The following is a 19003-nucleotide window of genomic DNA, read 5'->3' as shown; positions in this document are numbered from 1 at the left end:
AGCAAGACAAAACCAAATTATCTTTAGGAATATAAACGAAACTACTTGGTTACTGACTTTTCTGTGTTTATTAAAAACTTAACAACAAAGCTTTGCTTCTTTCAGTAGGTTTTATTGTAGTCTTTGCTAGGAAAATGAATTTATTAAGTTTTCCGTGAGATTTGACAGCCCAATCATTAAATTTCGTTTTGTTTACAAATGAAAAAGGCCTAGAAAATCGTTGAATTTATCTACATACAGCAGAACAGCTAAAAGACTGAGGACTGTACATTTTCAAGAATCAAATTCTTTGAAAAAATCACTGACTGGGTCCATAACATACTTCAGAAATTCAATGAAAGCGGCACAATATGCTTTAATTATGTTAACAGCACATGTATGATGTGTATTTGGGACACCAAAAGACACATTAAAAGTATTATGTCACCCATGTGCTGTATTAGTTTAGTTAAAGTGTATTGTGCCCATTTATTTGAATATCTACTATAGGTTGTGGACCCTTTTCATGGTTCTTTCAAAGAAATAATACGAAACACGACACAACAAGAAACTCAAGAAAATTTTCTCCATCTCGATCACCATTAAATCATGCAACCATACAGTCTACTGTATCGACTGACATCTTCCACATACTCCTTTGCAACACATTTCAAAAAGATTAGCAACAACTAACTGGTGTCCAGTACAGAATTCTGTTGATCTTTCTCATGCTCATTTTATTTACCAATTGCATACTCTACAATTACTTTCTTTCCCGTACCTTCACCAGTGGTGTAGTGTGGTTGTAAAGGTTTGGTCTACAAAGATCTGATCACTGGATAGCTCTCCAAGTAGTGTCTTTTCTATTGCTAACGTGCTCAAACATGACAGCTGAGTGTAGGACATTGAATTCCTTAAATAATTCTTCACTCATTTGAGTACTCGTGCTTCATTCACTGCTTTCTGTAGTTGCGGGTATGGTAAAAACCAAACGCAGTAACTTCATTGTTTCTTAATAAACAGAGTATAAATCATTGTTGAAATGTGCTTTAAGAAGATCTTTGGAGATAAGTGTTTTTTCTCATCAGCGTATAAGTTACACAGTTCATTTTCAAGTTGTTCTTGTTTGAAAAAATGGTACTGTTCTAATAACTGATGCAGTTTCAACTTTGGGATTTCTTTTTGATAGTTTGGGAAACACTGTTCGTTCAAAAGTTCAACAAACTGAATTTGGGGAAAGTCTTGAATTCTTCTTTCCATCTGAACAATTTGCAAATCCAGTATCTTGTAAGTTAGTGCCTTCAGAGAAATCTTTTGACTGTCACAGAATGATGAGTAGCCATTCAAACACAAGCTGCATTTAATGCATTCATCAAAAAATGTTTCCCTTCTTGGTTGTCCTAAGTTCCTCAAAACAGTACTTATTTTGTCGTGGCAAGCAATTATTCTGACAGCTTTTGACTGAATAACATTAAAGAGATGATCAACATAAACAAAGCATGCATGGTAGAAACAAAGCAAGTAGACAAACATAGGATCATCCATCCGTCGTTTCATTGCCCACAGCACAGATCAAGGATTCTGGGTCCCACTGAGAGTCTGTATCGTCAATTATATAATTAAAAACACTATATAGCCCTGAGAAATGACTAGATATTGTTGACAATGCCCTGAAATGAAAGTTACAGCAAGTATTTCTTGCATGTGGCAGTTTAAATCCTTTCTGAGTTAGCAATACAGTTTGTTTTAATGATTTGCTGAAAAATGAATGGAATACAGTAAGATCACTTACAAACATGCGTACCTGTCATATGGCTTTGGAGGCATGTAACAGTACCAAATTCAGTTGGTATGCGTAACAATGAATTAACAGCGCATAGGGACAGAACTGCTTCACCAATTGTTGTTGTCCTCTTTCTCTCCCTGCCATTACTGAAGCGCCATCATATGTTTGATTAACCACATTTCCTTCCACATTCCATTCTTTCAGTAGTGCATGAACAATGTTTGACAAACCTGCAGCAGTTTTATCTCCAGAAACATCGCAAAATCCAACAAATCTTTCCTCAATTTTGTCTGCGATACAGTATCTGAGTATTATACTCATTTGATTCTTGCATGACACATCTAATGTTTCATCAGCCTGAATTGAAATGAAATTGCAGTTCTGAATTTCAGCTTTTATTTTCTCTTTAACTCTATTGCATCCTTCTGTATATCTGGAGAAGTTTATTTAAAGATGGAAGATGATGACAGATGGTCTCGGATTAACTGCTGTCCTCGAGCTAGTAAATCCAACAATTCCAGATAGTTACCTTTGTTGCTGAAGGATTCATCTTCTTGATGGCTGCGAAAGGCCAATTCTTGTTTAAAAAGAAATACAATTGCCTGAATAAGACGAGCCAATACTCTCCTGTTGGATACAACTTGTTCGTTGTATTTTATTGCTGTCAGACAAGCGGCTTCAGAAAGGGCGTGCTCAGTTCTACTTTTGCCCAATAACTGAAATGATTCTTTGTTCTGCAGGTGACGTTTTGATATCTGATGCTTTTGTGCTTTCCTTTCAAAGTTCTTCATTGTAAAAATGCCCTCATTGCACCATTCCTTATCACCACCATACAGAAGACATATATAACAACATAACTGTTATTAACTGCATTCACAGTCAGCCAAGTATACTTTTCATACGAGGCTGTCTGAAAAGTGTGTTTTTGTTTGGCTTCACATAAAACTACACTAAGTATAGGTAGTATGTTAATGTAGTAAAAGGCATTTTTAATAAAAATTCTATTAGGTGTTCAGTTGCTGGCTCACTCATGGTGGTGACACAATGAAAATATGCACTAAAATCACGCAAAGAATGACTATGAACACAAATCACACGACTGTTCACTCCTGTGTTAAAAAGCCAGCATAGAAGCGGCAGAGACTAGTCTCGATACCTGCTAGCAAGTGCAGTGCACCAGCCTTCGTAGAAGAGGGGAAGAGGTGGGGAGCCAAGAATGCCACTAAAGTGCAGGTGCACATAGCCAGCTAAGGGAAGGGAGGCAGAGACTGAGAGCAGTTGAGTCTCAAGCAGGCAAATACACCAATACTCAGGATGTGGCACGGGCTACAAAACAGTTGTCTTTGCACATTCAGAGCTCTTATTAGAAAGTTGTTTAAATTTTTTGTATGAATTAATATTGCATCTTTTTTAAGCACAAATACATGGGAGACTAAGTCTCCCATCACGCTACGTCACTGACCTTCACCAACATCTGCATTACAGTTTCCCATTCCCATTACTATTTAATTCTTGTCACCTTTGCCATCCACATCTACATTTATACCCTGCAAGCCACTTTACAGTGTGTGGCAGAAGGTACTTTTGGTACAATTATCTTTTACCTCTCGTCGCTGTTCAAGTCTCGAATGGTGCATGAGCAGAATGATTGTTGGCGAATCTCCGTATCATAACTGATTTTCTCATTGTGGTCATTTTGTGAAACATTTGTCTGAGGAAGCAGTATGTTGTCCCAATTTTCCTGAAATGTTCTCTCTCACAATTTAAATAATAAACCTGTCCACAATGCACAACACCTCCCCTGTAGTGTCTACCAACTGAGTATGTTGAGCGTCTCCATAGCACTCATGCGCTGACTTACTGATCCCTTGAGTAAGTCATCCCGCAACCAAATACACCTCTCTTTCATGTATCTTCTCAGTCTTTTCTATTAATTCAAGCTGTTAAGGCTCCCAAACTAGTAAGCAACACTCAGAAAAATAAGTTAAACAACTTATTTTGTAACCCACTTCTTTCATGATATTTTACGTAGCTTTAAGATTCTTTCAATAAACCTCAGATTAGCGTCTGCTCCTCCTACAATTTGTTTTATATGGTCATTTCATTTTAGCTCCTTCCAGGTTGCTTCTCCCAGGTATTTTGTGTTAGTTGCTGTTTACTGAGATTTATCATTTATCAAAAATAGTAGGTGTTGCAAGACATTACATTTATTTATGTTCATGGTCAGTTGCCAGTCCCTGCACCAATTATCGTTCCTCTGTAGGTACTCATGCAATTAAGAAACAGTTGCTGCTATCTTCCTATTGAAAACTCTGTAGTCTGGAAACAGCCTCGTGGAGCTTCCACTAGATCATTTATATAAACAGTAATAGTCCTACCACACTTCCTTGGGTACTCCTGAAATTACATTTTACATCTGTTGATTCTGCTAAATTAAAAGCAATGTGTTGAGTTCTGCTTGCATCAAAGTCCAATCAAAAAATTGATTCAGAAATTGGTAAGCTTGTATTTTGGACTGAATGACAATGCAGAGTTGTATCAAATGTGAACACAGCATCAACCTAGGTGTCATTGTCGACAGTGCTCTGGATATCAGAATGAAGTGAATTTCACAAGATCTCAGATGTGGAATTCGTGTTGATTTATACAGTGTGTTACAAAAAGGTACGGGCAAACTTTCAGGAAATATTCCTCACACACAAATGAAGAAAAGATGTTATGTGGAGATGTGTCCCGAAATGCTTAATTTCCATGTTAGAGCTCATTTTAGTTTCGTCAGTATGTACTGTACTTCCTCGATTCACCGCCAGTTGGCCCAATTGAAGGAAGGTAATGTTGACTTCGGTGCTTGTATTGACATTGACTCATTGCTCTACAGTACTAGCATCAAGCACATCAGTACGTAGCATCAACAGATTAGTGTTCATCACGAACGTGGTTTTGCAGTCAGTGCAATGTTTACAAATGTGGAGTTGGCAGATGCCCATTTGATGTATGGATTAGCACGGGGCAAGAGCTGTGGCGCGGTACGTTTGTATCGAGACAGATTCCAGAACAAAGGTGTCCCAACAGGAAGACGTTTGAAACAATTGATCGGCGTCTTACGGAGCACGGAACATTCCAGCCTATGACTCGCGACTGGGGAAGACCTAGAACGATGAGGACACCTGCAATGGATGAGGCAATTCTTCGTGCAGTTGACAATAACCCTAATGTGAGCGTTAGAGAAGTTGCTGCTGTACAAGGTAACGTTGACCACGTCACTGTATGGAGAGTGCTATGGGAGAACCAGTTGTTTCCGTACCATGTACAGCGTGTGCAGGCACTATCAGCAGCTGATTGGCCTCCACGGGTACACTTCTGCAAATGGTTCATCCAGCAACGTGTCAATCCTCATTTCAGTGCAAATGTTCTCTTTACGGATGAGGCTTCATTCCAACATGATCAAATTGTAAATTTTCACAATCAACATGTGTGGGCTGACGAGAATCTGCACGCAATTGTGCAAGCTCAATGGAGCACGTTATCATGATTTCATATGGGATACTCTACCTGTGCTGCTAGAACATGTGTCTTTACAAGTACAACACAACATGTGGTTCATGCACGATGTAGCTCCTGCACATTTCAGTCGAAGTGTTTGTACGCTTCTCAACAACAGATTCGGTGACCGATGGATTGGTAGAGGCGGACCAATTCCATGGCCTCCATGCTCTCCTGACCTCAACCCTCTTGACTTTCATTTATGGGGGCATTTGAAAGCTCTTGTCTACGCAGCCCAGGTACTAAATGTAGAGACTCTTCGTGCTCGTATTGTGGACGGCTGTGATACAATACGCCATTCTCCAGGGCTGCATCAGCGCATCAGAGATTCCATGCGACGGAGGGTGGATGCATGTATCCTCGCTAACAGAGGACATTTTGAACATTTCCTGTAACAAAGTGTTTGAAGTCACGCTGGTACGTTCTGTTGCTGTGTGTTTCCATTCCACGATTAATGTGATTTGAAGAGAAGTAATAAAATGAGCTCAAACATGGAAAGTAAGCGTTTCCGGACACATGTCCACATAACATATTTTCTTTCTGTGTGTGTGAAGAATGTTTCCTGAAAGTTTGGCCGTACCTTTTTGTAACACCCTGTATAGTGGAGTTTTTCATTCTCCTAAAAGTTATCATATTTTAAGATGGAAGCTTCTTTGTCAACTAATGCCAAGAGAAAGGGTGACTACTGCTGCTTTGGGAACTGTGGTGAAGAGCAGTGGGTCCCATTTTCCTCACAAATCATTGCAGCTTTCACTGTAACTCTGTGTATAAGCCCTTACAAGATACAACTAGGTGGGCCAGTTGTACCAATATTTTTTAAGGCGACACAGAGCCCATCGTCCCAAGGATTGGCAAGTTTATATATTTAGTGATGAACACATTTGAGGAATTCCTGAGTTATCTTTTCAATTACGACTGTGTATCGTATCTAGTCACGTAAGCAATGGTTCCATAATTTTGCCTTTACTGTTAGTGTTCATTTATTTTCATGGCTGCTTTCTAATGTTAATTTTCTATTTTGTTCTCCCACAGTGATGATTACCTTTTTTGCAGTAGTGGTGTAGCTTGACAGTTTGCAATTCTTAATTGCTTTTTGGTCATTTTCCCTTCACAGCTTCCGTGCCCAAGATCCAAATGTGGAAGCTGCTAGACTTGACGACCTGTCTAGTAGGAGTGAAGAAATAGGACAAAATGTGACTTGTGACAGCAGTCAAATGGACTTCAGAATGAGTGACAGATATTTGAACACAGAAATAAAGCTTCCGGAAGCAAGGGAAAGGATAACAGTCATCAAGAATAATGCATCAAATTACCTCATCAAGAACAAAGAACAGGACGCTCTGTCAGAATTTTATTTAGTAAGTTCTTGTTATAGCAAATGTTTAAAACAATCTGTGCAAGAAAATATAAATTCCAACTCTGGGAAGGAAATGGACAATCAACAGTTCAGTGATGATATTAATTCAATAGACAGATCAGATGTTAATGAAATGCAGAATGTAACATCAGAAGTAAACAAGTCACAGGAGCCTGAAGAAAAACATCATGCTGATAGCAACTTCAGGGAAGTCGGTCTCCCATGTGAGACACTGGAAGTTATCGTTTCGTGTGAGGCTAATGTTTCTTGCAGCAATATACAAAGCCAGCCGACACCAAATGTTGTTCAAGGCTCCTGTTCAGTTACAAACACAGCTCAAGATTGTCTTCCTGTCGTACAAGGTACTGAACAGCACACACCATCAGTGGACAGAGCCCTAAATGTACCTTCAGTAACGTTAAGTGTCGGAGACTGTGCTGCAGCAGCATGTGGTGCACTTGTCTGCCCAGCTGTGCAGTGTATCACAGAGTGTTCTCAATCAGCAAAGACTGCCAGAGACTTCACATCAACAAGAGAAAGTGCTAAAATCAGAATGACCATTGATGGTGGGGTGGGAGATGCAGGTATTGCTTCAACTTTCTGTACTAGATCACAAACTTCAAAAGGTGATTCTTCCAATAATGAAACTGCAGTTCATTCGGAAACATTATACTCCACAGCAGTGAAAATGAGGAGTAGAACTGAAAAACAAGAAGTTATAGTACTTGGGATTCAAGAAGAGAAACTAACATCACCAGCGAAAAACAAGTGTAAGGAGATAGAGAATCTCATCATTTCCAAGGCTGAAAGGTAAGTAAGATGCCATGGTTGTATCTTTATTCTAAACTGTGGTTAACATGGAGGATAAAAACTGAAATGCAAGATACTTGCAGAATTCAGACTTGACACATATAGTGGTTAATGCTAAGGAAATGGAATCTGACTCCTCCTCCTCCTCCTCCTCCTCCTTCTTCTTCTTCTTCTTCTTCTTCTTCTTCTGATCTCCATACATTAAGCATTTGCCTTTTGCAGTGCACACACATTCATTAAACCTGATTGACCCACCCCAACTGGTTTATTTTGAGAGGTAGTCTCCTGTTAATAATGGCTTCATTGAGTCCACTCCCTAATTTAAATATATTGTATTTGTTCCTAATATTGTCATGATTCCATCTGATCAGCTGTGTCAGAAAAGATTCCTTATCTGTACCTATAAATATTCTTTGACGCAAACAAGTTTTCTTCCTTTTTTTGAGAACATGATTGCTAATACTTGAAGTGCATAGTTTTCCTTTTTTTCCCATATGTTGCAAGATTTTCTACCTTAGCATCTCTACTCTTGTCGAATATTTTAAATACAGTATTGCCAAACTAATTAAGTTAAAATGTTTGCTAACACCTCTTTCTGAATAATAAATATACAGGCAAATTCAGTTAATCTTCAGATTTATTTCTTCTGGAATCATAAACATAGTGTCAGTGTCACAGAGTATAGGAGCATTGTAAGAGTGTAACTTAACTGAACCAAAAACTACATTCAGTCAACTCATACAGAATTATAACAGTCTCATTAGTACTTTCAATGACCCTGTAGGACATCATTTTCTTTTGAGTTGGTATGTAGATGGCTTCTATATCTAGATTGACAATGGCTGCAATGTGGTTAGCGACCTGCTATCCCCATAACCTCTGCATCTATCATTGACCGCACCTTAGTGCTTAGTTTTCTGCATACCGTAAGCAAATAAAATAACATACTGTATCAGAACAAACTCATACAGTTTAAACACTGTTTAAAGCTTGGTAGTGTACCTGTTCATAAAAACAAGTAGGTATATTATGCACACCTACCACCCCCCCCCCCCCCCCCCACACACACACACACACACACACACACACACACACACACACACACACCAGCTAATGGTTAAAACAAACAAAAATGTAAAATCACCTTTCTGCTACTCATGGTGTTAGAAGTCCTTTGCTGTTCCCACTCTAGAGTTATAGCCCCTTTTGCAGTTCCTACTCCAATTACATTGCCTCTCCTATTTCTGACTTTTATGTCACCTATGTCTGATAACACTCACATTGCCAATGATGATTTGTGTACGCATTCCAGCAGTTCTGCAGTGTGCTCCTCCCAGCTAAATTTACTATCAAGTTCTAATCGCAAGAATTTAACACTGTCGGCATCTCTTTTGTGTGCTTCTTCATACTGTGCATGTAAACCTCTTACATGTTCTGAACTGCATGCAGTGTGTCTTTTCAAAGTTAAATGACAGTAAGTAGGCTATATACTATTTATTAATATCCATGAAAATAATATTGGCTGCTCTTTTCAAAACTATGCTCGATTTGCTTATACACAGTTAAGTGCTCGATTTGCTATATACACAGTAACTGTCTCATCTGGGGGGGGGGGGGGGGGGGACTTCTACATCTGGTGATGTAACTAATGATATGTCATTGATGTACAAAAGAAAAAGCAGTGGTCCAAGATGGACCCTTGTGGGACACAACATGTAATTACTTCTTGATATGATAATGACTGATAGCTTAATTCATCGGTCTTTTGTACTGGTGCCCATTGTTTCCTGTTTGTGGTATGTGAACAGTTTTGCAGCATTGCCAGTGACCAACCTTTTTTTTATTTATTTAAAAGGGAGTTAATTCATGCAGTCAAATTTCTTAGACAAATCACAGAAAATATCTGCTGCTTGTAATTTATTACCTAATGAATTAAGCAAATTCTCACTGTATGTATGAATAGTGTTTTCAGTTTTGGAAACCTTCAGAAATCTGAACTATGCCTTGCACAGATGTTACTTGTGGTCAGGTATATATAAACTTTTTCTAAAATTTTCGAGAATGCTGGCAGAAGTGAAACTGGTCTGTAGTTTGATACCATTTCTTATCCCCTTTCTTGAAATTAGGTTCAATGATAGTATATTTCAACCAATCAGGAAGTATCCGGTGATAAGACTGGATATATGTATAACTTAAGATTTTATTAAATTCATAAGAATACCCTTTAAAAAATTTTGTTGGTATTTCATCATAACCACTAGCGTCCTTTAATTTTAAATATTTTGTGATGGATGTTATGTCTTTTGGTGAAGTGAGTGCAGTAAATCATGTAACTGAAGTTACATGTAAAGGCTGGTTTCAGGTATTGTAGGGGATAGTATTTACTAACCCTGAAAATCACATGCTATAAGTAATGGATATAAAGCACTTGTTAAAGAGATTTGACACACTACACCCAACTGTTAGCAACCTATCACCCATTCTTAAAGCTAGCAACTCCTGTTCCTTTCTAGTTCCACCAGTCTCCTCTTTCACTCCCATATTGCTTTTATTTTGTTGCCATATGCTGCTATCTTATTTTCATAATGCACTTGCTTAGATGTCTGGATTACTTTCTGTAATATTCTGCCGTATTTCTTGTATTGTGCTAAATCATTGACATTGGAGCTGTTCTTTGCTAACAGATTGTGTCAGGGCAACATTGAAATACTACTTTAGTATTTCTTCTTTTTCATTCCTGATCGTGCTGCCCTTCGATTTTTCTCTTGTACTCCATCTGTACTTCCATTACTGTTAAGGAAAGTTACAACACTATTTTAACTTTCACCAAGTAACATAAGAACTCCAGTTTTAATTAATAACACAAGCAAATAAAAATAACAACCCCGTACAACATCTGCAGTTTTCCCTCAGTTGCGAGTATATTTGGTGGTAAGAACACATAGTATTCGGCACCAATCTTCTGGAGTGCTGTGTATCAACGCATATCACTCCACACCTTCCTGCATAAGACCGTGCACGCACGTGCGCGCGCACACACACACACACACACACACACACACACACACACACACACACACACACCAATTTTATTGTAAATACAACTCTATGGACACTGTTATATTACAGTGGTAGTAGCAACTGTCTTTATGTTGGGAATGATCAGCTTCCCATTTGCACACATTATTGTTTTATCCTGACAGTTACTAGAAAATTAATGTCAACTGCATTATAGTCAAAGTAATGTGCCTGTACATTTGCATATAGCGTAATTTTCACCAGTATTTGAACCATAATGGCAAGTTCACTATAGTTGGAATAATGCACCTTTGCATCTAAAGTTGCCTTGCAATGACGAATAATTGAACACTAATAGCCACTATATTATTGCTTGCAATTTGCATTAGTGTACAAGAAAGAGTCTTCAAAATTAGACCTATAATGAGTAAAGTAATAGACACTTGCTACGCCTCCATTTCAGAATGAGTTTTATTTTGATCGGGTGAAACTACACTCTGAATATTACGAAATCTTAAACTTTCACATCATAATCTTGGTTCTGTTCTGCAAAATATTGGAGTAGGTCTCAAAAATTTAATTACTAGTAAAATTAAATTGTTCACGCCCCCCACCACCACCTCATTCCTCAGATACACGTCCCCCTTTTCTCTACAGAGATGGTGTCCCTGTATAGAGTATACTCCACTCTATCCCACACCTTATTACAAGTGTAGGTCCTCTTTTCTTGGTACTCTACTCAGTATCCTAACACACTACTACTGTGACACTCTTACTCCTAACTTGCAGATGGGAAAATTAAAATACCTGGTTGCTTGTATAAAAACATTATATGGCAGAAGTGAAGCTGTGAAGGCAGGTTGTGAGTCGTGCTTTGATAACTCAAGTCACTAGAGCACTTGCCCACGAAAGGCAGTTCGAGTCCCAGTCCAGTATATGGTTTTAATCCACAGGAAGTTTCCAATCAGTGCACATTCTGCTGCAGAGTGAACATTCATTCTGGAAACATTGTTTCAGTCTTCCAAGTACCCTTCGATATCAGTCTAACCAGCAATTCTTATTATTATTTCCTTGTTATAAAATTCTATTAGCATGACGTAAATATCTTCCTAGTAATCATCTGAACATGTTATTGCTGCTTTCATGTTACCAGTGAAATATTTGTATTATTAAGTGTAGAGAGAAAGAAAGAGCTTTTCTCACAGGGAAGATTAATATTATGAAGAAATAAAATAATTTTTTACAGTTCTGCTGATAGTTGGATTTAACATCTCTTACTGTATTTTCACAAGTCACATAGCAGGTACTATAACTGGCATCCAGTAAAGATTACCTTATCAAAGTTTTTCTTTTCCTTGGAGATGGTAGACTTTGCTGTTCTTCTAATAATGATTTAATGCTGTCTGCAATTCTAATACAAGCTAATCAAACTTTTTAGCTGTGGATTATTCTCTCATGTCGCTGATTAATATTTGCATACTGCTTTTTAAATAACTCAGAGAGACAATATTTCAAACTTGCTTGAAGTATATTTTAATAAAATGTGCAAATTTTGTCATGAATTATTCAGGAAGACACTCCTCAGTGTGCAGCTCATTTGAGAACACACAACAGATAACAGAAAGTGAAAGAAGATTGAAAATGTTCATTTTAATTAAGATTCCTTTGACCTCTTCAGTGATATTATGCCTTAACTCTCTTGTACATCTTCATACATCATAATTACAGATTGTCAAATAAATTCATTTTCATCATCAATCCTTGTACCATTTGTCACTAAAAATTATCATCTCGCTTCTCCCGAACATATGTTACATCATCTATGGCGCCACACAATGGTGCAACCAAAAATCTGTAGTTGTCAATGACAGCAGACACTAGTTGGATATCTCATTGAACAAATGGAATTACAAATTTGTGCAATGTACAGTTTTGACTTTCTTACATCCTTGACTACCACGGTGAATTAGGATCCTTTATTATTGGACAAAGGATAGGTATTAGGGTGTCAGGAATTGTTTTACATCTTTTCTTTATTATTTCCTCATGTCTGCCCATTGAAAGTTAATACTGAAATTCTGCAAAAGTTCAAGATTTACAAGCAACAATTATAAAACATTTAAGAGTAAGCAAAGTTTACTGTTTTTCGGATTCCATTCCTCAGTCAGTACAAATGGAACCTAATAGAATTGCTTTGTTGTCCATCTGACTGTTAAAAACCCTTTTTCTCAGGAACAGCTTCCCATATTGAGTTGAAATGTATGTCACATTCTGAGGTCTGTGGTCCTTTGGTGGTATAAAAAATTGAAGCTTCTAAGTCAGTGCAATAAAAAGATTTGGCCATTTATGTCACATATTTTAATCAAAATTTTAAACATGGCTGAAGCAGCAACTGTTAAAAATCTTCACGGTAAATGACAACAGCCAAACAGTTGCAGGATAAAGATTTATTGAAATCCTTGACCACAGTTTCGGTATATCTAAATATACCTTCATCAAAAGCAAAAATACACTAAAATCACATCCTGCAGTGGAGATGCATAAAACAGTCGTGCCAAAAGCATCACCAGTAGTTAAAATTAAAATATCACCTCCATCTGTACAGCATATTTATGAAGAGATGGGTGATGCGAATGCGGCGTACTGATAGTATGCCGCGTTCGTATTGACCATCTCTTCATAATTATGCTTTACAGGTGGAGGTGATATTTTAATACTGTCAGTATGCCACAATTGCATCGACCATCTCTTCTTAATTATGCTGTACAGATGGAGGTGATATTATAATTTTAACTACCGGTGACACCTCTGGCACGATTGTTTTATTCATCTCCACTGCAGGATGTGATTTTAGTGTATTTTTGCTTCTGATTAAGTTATATTTAGATATACCGAAACCGTGGTCAAGGATTTCAATAAATCTTTATCCTGCAACTGTTTGGCTGTTATCATTTACCATGGACATATTCGAATACCCGCAAACTCGCTCATCAAACCCTATAGGGTATTTCTTATTGGCCTATAATCATGAAATTTGGCAAGAAGCAAGGTTTCACAGTCCAAGTAAAGGAAAAATACAAAAATTGTTAATTTGCAGTTGTATCACAAGAAAAAAAAAGTTGTTTTGTCATTTGTTAACCAATATGAAATGTGAGATTAAAACAGCCAGTAGTTCTACATTCAGGCTGACTGGGTCGCAAAGTTAATAGTCAAACTTAAGGCCAAGAATGACTATTGCTCACACAATGCACTTCAGAATTTATTCATCATCAGATATCCAAGAGTGATTAAAGCGTGTAGATATTGTGTTTCAAACTGTGTGTATAAGAAGCATTCGCAGACAGTTTGAAATGCCATCTCTACGTGCAGCAATTGCTCCTGGATATTTGATGATGGTTAAATACCGAAACACTTCATATGATCAATAAAGTCATTCCTTGCCTGAAGTTTGAGTTTTAACATTGCGACACAGTCTGCCTTAATGCAGAACTTCTGGTTATTATAATAATGGTTGCTTATCTCCTGCATGACTTTGTCACAATTGTATTACTAAAATTAAAACATCCACAAAAATCTTTTAATCTGTGGGACCAATATCTTGCTAGTATCAATGTCAATAACAAGCAAAGATGAACAAGGTTATTGATTCCCAGAATGGATGAACTGCCTCTATACATAATAAAGTTTATGTTTAATCGTAACCCTCAGCGCGTGAGTCTTACTCAGACTTGAACAGTTCTTTGCTTTATTCCTTGTAGGAGAGTATTTCCTATAGAAAATTACCTGTTGTTATTTCTTAGTGAGTGGCTTCATAAAATTTCATTGGTTCATGTGCCATGTGTGCAACAGCCCAATATGAACCCAGCAGCCGGCCGGAGTGGCCGTGCGGTTCTAGGTGCTACAGCCTGGAACCGAGCGACGGTCACAGGTTCAAATCCTGCCTCGGGCATGGATGTGTGTGATGTCCTTAGGTTAGTTAGGTTTAATTAGTTTTAAGTTCTAGGCGACTGATGACCTCAGATGTTAAGTCGCGTAGTGCTCGGAGCCATTTGAACCATTTTTGAACCCAGCACACAGGACCCTCAGTCTCACTTAGGTTTACTTGTTTATTGTATGTGATACATAGCATATTGATGTGTTCTATACTTATGAGACTTTGTACTGTTTCCTACATCATTCATTGTTATTGTGAATGTCTTAATATAGAAGCAGAATAAAAATTAGTTGGCAGGAATTCCAATATCTGTGGTACTTTGCTCCGCATGTTTCATTTCATGGATCAATATACCGTAAAAAATTCTTAAATCTCTTGTAGAACAGCAGCAGGCAATAAACAGTTTGGCAGCCTCGTTGGCGCCCCATGTTTCACTGCCATTGAAGCAACCTTCACCATTTCCTCCATAAGATGACTCTGAGAAGATCTGGGTGCATATGAAAAATGCCTTCGCCCACATTTTCAAGCTTTTGGAGTCACTAACGTCAGTTGGTGTAAGGCTTTATTTTTGTCACAGATTTCTCCTGTCATGAATTTCTCCTGTCATGACAAAATTTCTTAAACCTTTCGTGTCAGCTAGCTCCTCCTCAGGAACCTGCCAGTTCCTCTTTTGGTTAAATGTGTCAATTGCTCTCTAATTATCATTGCAAATGTACTCTTGTTATTGCTGCTCACATTGAGTTCTACCATTCTCAGAAACAGCCGCAACAGTCTACATAGTTTGTGCTTTGGGCTTAGCCATCATTTCCAGTCTGTTACTGAGGCCCACTGTGACTCATACACTGACTCGATGGTTCGTGATGCTACTACATGCTTGCCCCCTGATAGTTAAGTTCGTGAACGTGCTGTACAATGTGAAAATCCACCTTTCACAAATGTTCTGAATATTGCTCAGTCTTTTGAAGTATTGAGGGCAGCAGGAAATCAGATAGAAGCATGATGTGAAGTAGCCGCCGCTGCTTCCTTCTCCTCCTCATACACCATCAGTTAGCTCTCACAGGTGGGGGGGGGGGGGGGCGGCATCGCAGCTGTGAAACCACAGTCTCCACACCACACGGGACAGCACCATGCTAAGCAGCAGCGTCACAACAGCGGCTTCTTACTCCTCTTCCGTTGTGCTTTGTTCAACATAAACGGACCACATGTGCTAAGCGCTGGGTAATGTGCAACCATTGTGTCTCTGTGGAATTTCGAACCTCCTTCACAAGACATGAACATGGATGTGAACAGCATTTCCCAAGTAGCTCCAAACAAATTCTACATTGATACGACTCTATATGTGTGACAGTCAAGATGTTAGACATGCAAGTTTACATGGGCACAGAAGTGAATTTGTTTAATTCTTAAACCTTTGTGGATCTTGGATCACCGGCATTTTCCCCTGTCTCTCATAGGTCGGTGAGTTTCAACCAACAACAAATTTCTATACTGGGACAGTTTTCTACGTACATAGTGTTCAGAGCAGTTATTTGGCCTTTGAGATTTTTAATAGTGGATGATGCCAACACTGAAAGCGTATTTTGTTTAGATGCCTTCAAACTTTTTGGGTTCTCCAATTCTGATGAAGTGCATCTGGTATCGGATCAAGTTGCATACCAGCAACTGGACACACTCTGCTCAGAATATTCCTCCTTGTTTCTGGAAAGTTTAGGGTATGCTACCAATTTCAAGGCTCACATTACAGTGAAACCAATAGTGCACCCCCATTTTTTTCCCGCGGCTTCCCATTCCCAGTAGCTTTACAAGAGCAAGTCATATTGGAACTAGATCAACATAAGTCTTTGGGTGTTATCTCACCTGTCTCCTCGAGTGAATTATCTACTTTATTGGTAATTGTCAAAAACGTAACTGCAACCCTCAGCTCTGGTGATTTAAAGTGTCTATAAATTCACAGTCTATTACTGCCACCTTTCCCTTATCCCATCCAGATAAACTCCTAGCACAGCTTTGCAGGGGTCATTATTTCTCCAAAATATACTTGTCAGAAGCCTCTGGATAATGAGTTCAAATGTGTTCTAGTTGTTAATGCCCCCTTCACGTTATACCAGTACCAGCGCCCGCCGTTCAGCATGGCTAGTGCCCCTGGCATTTTCCAAGAATTTTTGAAGCAACTCATGCCCTCTATGTGGGGGTGCATTAACTATCTGGATGATATTGTGGTCGCAGGTTCTTCAACAGATGGATATTTATATAATTTTTTCAGCTGTCTGTCATCTATCTCAGTTTTGAAGTCTCGCATGCTGTCAGCAAGCCTATATGCCAGCGTGTCGATGCCATTACATCTTTGCCACATCCTATCAATGTCAGTGTTGCAAGCGTTTCTCGGAAAGGCCACACATTACCATGAATTTCTTCCTTGTGTAGCAACTTTGGCACAGCCATTCATGCTTTCTTACATAAAGATGTTCCTTTTCACTGGTCACACACCTACAAGCATACTTTTACTCTATTAGGGTCAAAATTGCACTTGGCATCTTGCTTAGTTATCTTCCAACCAGGCCAATATCTTGTTTTGGCCACAGACGCCTCCTAGTATGGCTTGGGGCCATTTTCATGCACAAATATTTGGATAGGTCTAAACACGCTATTGCGTACACTTCCAAAACTGTACATCAGGCGCAACAGCACTACTCACAGATGAAAAATAAGCTCTTGATAGTGTGTTTGTGCTCACAAAATTTAATATATTCCTTTATACATCTAAGTTTAATTTGATTACTGATCATAAACTTCTGGATTCTTTTTCCAATCCTCAGTATCTTTACTGGACAAAGTGGCCAATCACCAGGGATCTGTGTTGTCATGCTATAACCATGAGATTAATTTCCGACCCGCAGCACAAAACGCTAATGCAGATGCTCTTTCTCAATTGCTGATTGGCTTGAATCCAGCATTTGATCAGGATAATCTGTTAAGTTTCCATTTAGATATTAAAGCCCAAAATACCATGGATGGTTTTCCCATTACCAGTTCTTGGATTTTGGTGGCTGTTGCGGCCAATCCTGTCTTATGTCAGATTGTTCAGTTTGTCTACCATGGCTAGTCGGATAAACCACTTTGCTGAGCATTGGATCCTTTGTGTAATTATTATGCTCTCCACCACTGCCTCTCAGTATTTGATGGTGTGTTACTGTTGGCTACTGAAGAGTCAGCGCCCAGGGTTGTGATGCCACCTTCTCCACCTGAACCATTGGTGTGTTTCTTGTATGAAATTGCTGGCCTGCTGCCATATGTTTTGGCTGGGCATTGTCATAGAGTTAACGTGTGTTGTGTCAGCCTGCTTACAGTGCATCACCCATCAAACTGTACTATGGGCCTCTTTTCCCTGTGCCCTGCCCCCAGTACCCCTGGGAATGTATTTATGCTGATTCTGTGCATCCATTTCTTAACTCACATTGACTTGTAGTAGTTGATGCTTTCTCAAAATTTCCTTGTGTTTCATTGCCCATCCACATTCACAGCAGATAGATCGTGGCCCACCCACAGATATTTTTCCTTACAATATTCTGAAAAGGAAAGCTGCTACTCACCATATAACGGAGATGCCGAGCCACAGATATGTACAAAAAAAGACTGAGTGTAGCCTCAGTTGCCTGAGACTGCGGTCATGTGTGTGTGAGTTGCGTTTGCGTGAGTTTGTATGTGTGTGTTTGCCATCTAATTCTGGCGAGGCCTTACTGGTCAAAAACTAATTTGTGACAGTCTTTTTGTTGTGCCCATCTGTGACTCAGCATCTCCGCTATATGGTGAGTAGTGAGTAACAACTTTCCTTTCCACAATATTGTTTCATTCCATCCTGGATTTTCGATTGTTAGATTTTTTTTCCGTAAAAGGATTGCCGTACACACTTGTGACAGACAATCGCCCACAGTTTGTCTCAAGATTGTCAAGATTTTTGTACAGAGAATGACATCTGGCATTTTACTGCTCCGTTCTTTCAACCCCTGTCCAATGGAGAGGCAGAGCATCCAGTCTGAACATTCAATATGCAGATGAAAAAGTACACCATTCAATATACTCCTGAGGAACCCCTCGATAGTTTCTTGAGTTCATGTAGGGTCACTCCAGTCAGCGACCATAGCTCGGTGGAGCTGTTTCATGGCCGCCAGCCAAGTATGCTGTGTCATCTGCTGGTACTAAAGCCTGGTCACCCACCAGCACCCATGTCACAGCGATTCTGTCCGGACCCCTCTGTCTGAGCCTGCAGATTTGGCCAGTGCCCTTAGTGGATACCAGTGGTTGTCCATCATTGCCAAGGTTGCCGCCTCTGCATTATGCGCACCTCCAATGACTTGGTGTCACAAAACTACAACCACCTCCATCCAGAAACCATGCACTGGAGAGCCCTCTGCCCCCACGACCATAACCACCATATGCTCCAGTCCCTGCATTGTGGAACGCGCCTCCTCTGACTCCTGGGCTGTCTTCGTTCTGGATGCCACTGTTGCCAGGCAGAGTAGTCGGCACTGGGCCGCCATTATCTTCTGTCCTGCCTCCATTGCTGAATGCCTGTCGG

At 39.2% G+C, this 19003-nt stretch overlaps 1 protein-coding gene across 1 annotated transcript in view; it reads left to right on the top strand.

Annotated features, from left to right (window-relative positions):
* LOC126188970 (uncharacterized) overlaps positions 1-19003 on the top strand; it is a 296440-nt gene that overhangs the window by 155972 nt on the left and 121465 nt on the right. Inside the window, exon 8 of the mRNA XM_049930740.1 lies at positions 6423-7475. Coding sequence (XP_049786697.1) covers positions 6423-7475 — 1053 coding nt within the window. The remainder of the gene's footprint in view (positions 1-6422; positions 7476-19003) is intronic.

This window comes from Schistocerca cancellata, chromosome 5 (assembly GCF_023864275.1).
Source record: "Schistocerca cancellata isolate TAMUIC-IGC-003103 chromosome 5, iqSchCanc2.1, whole genome shotgun sequence".
Taxonomy (NCBI): Eukaryota; Metazoa; Arthropoda; class Insecta; order Orthoptera; family Acrididae; genus Schistocerca; species Schistocerca cancellata.
This window is presented reverse-complemented; position numbering and strand designations above follow the sequence as displayed.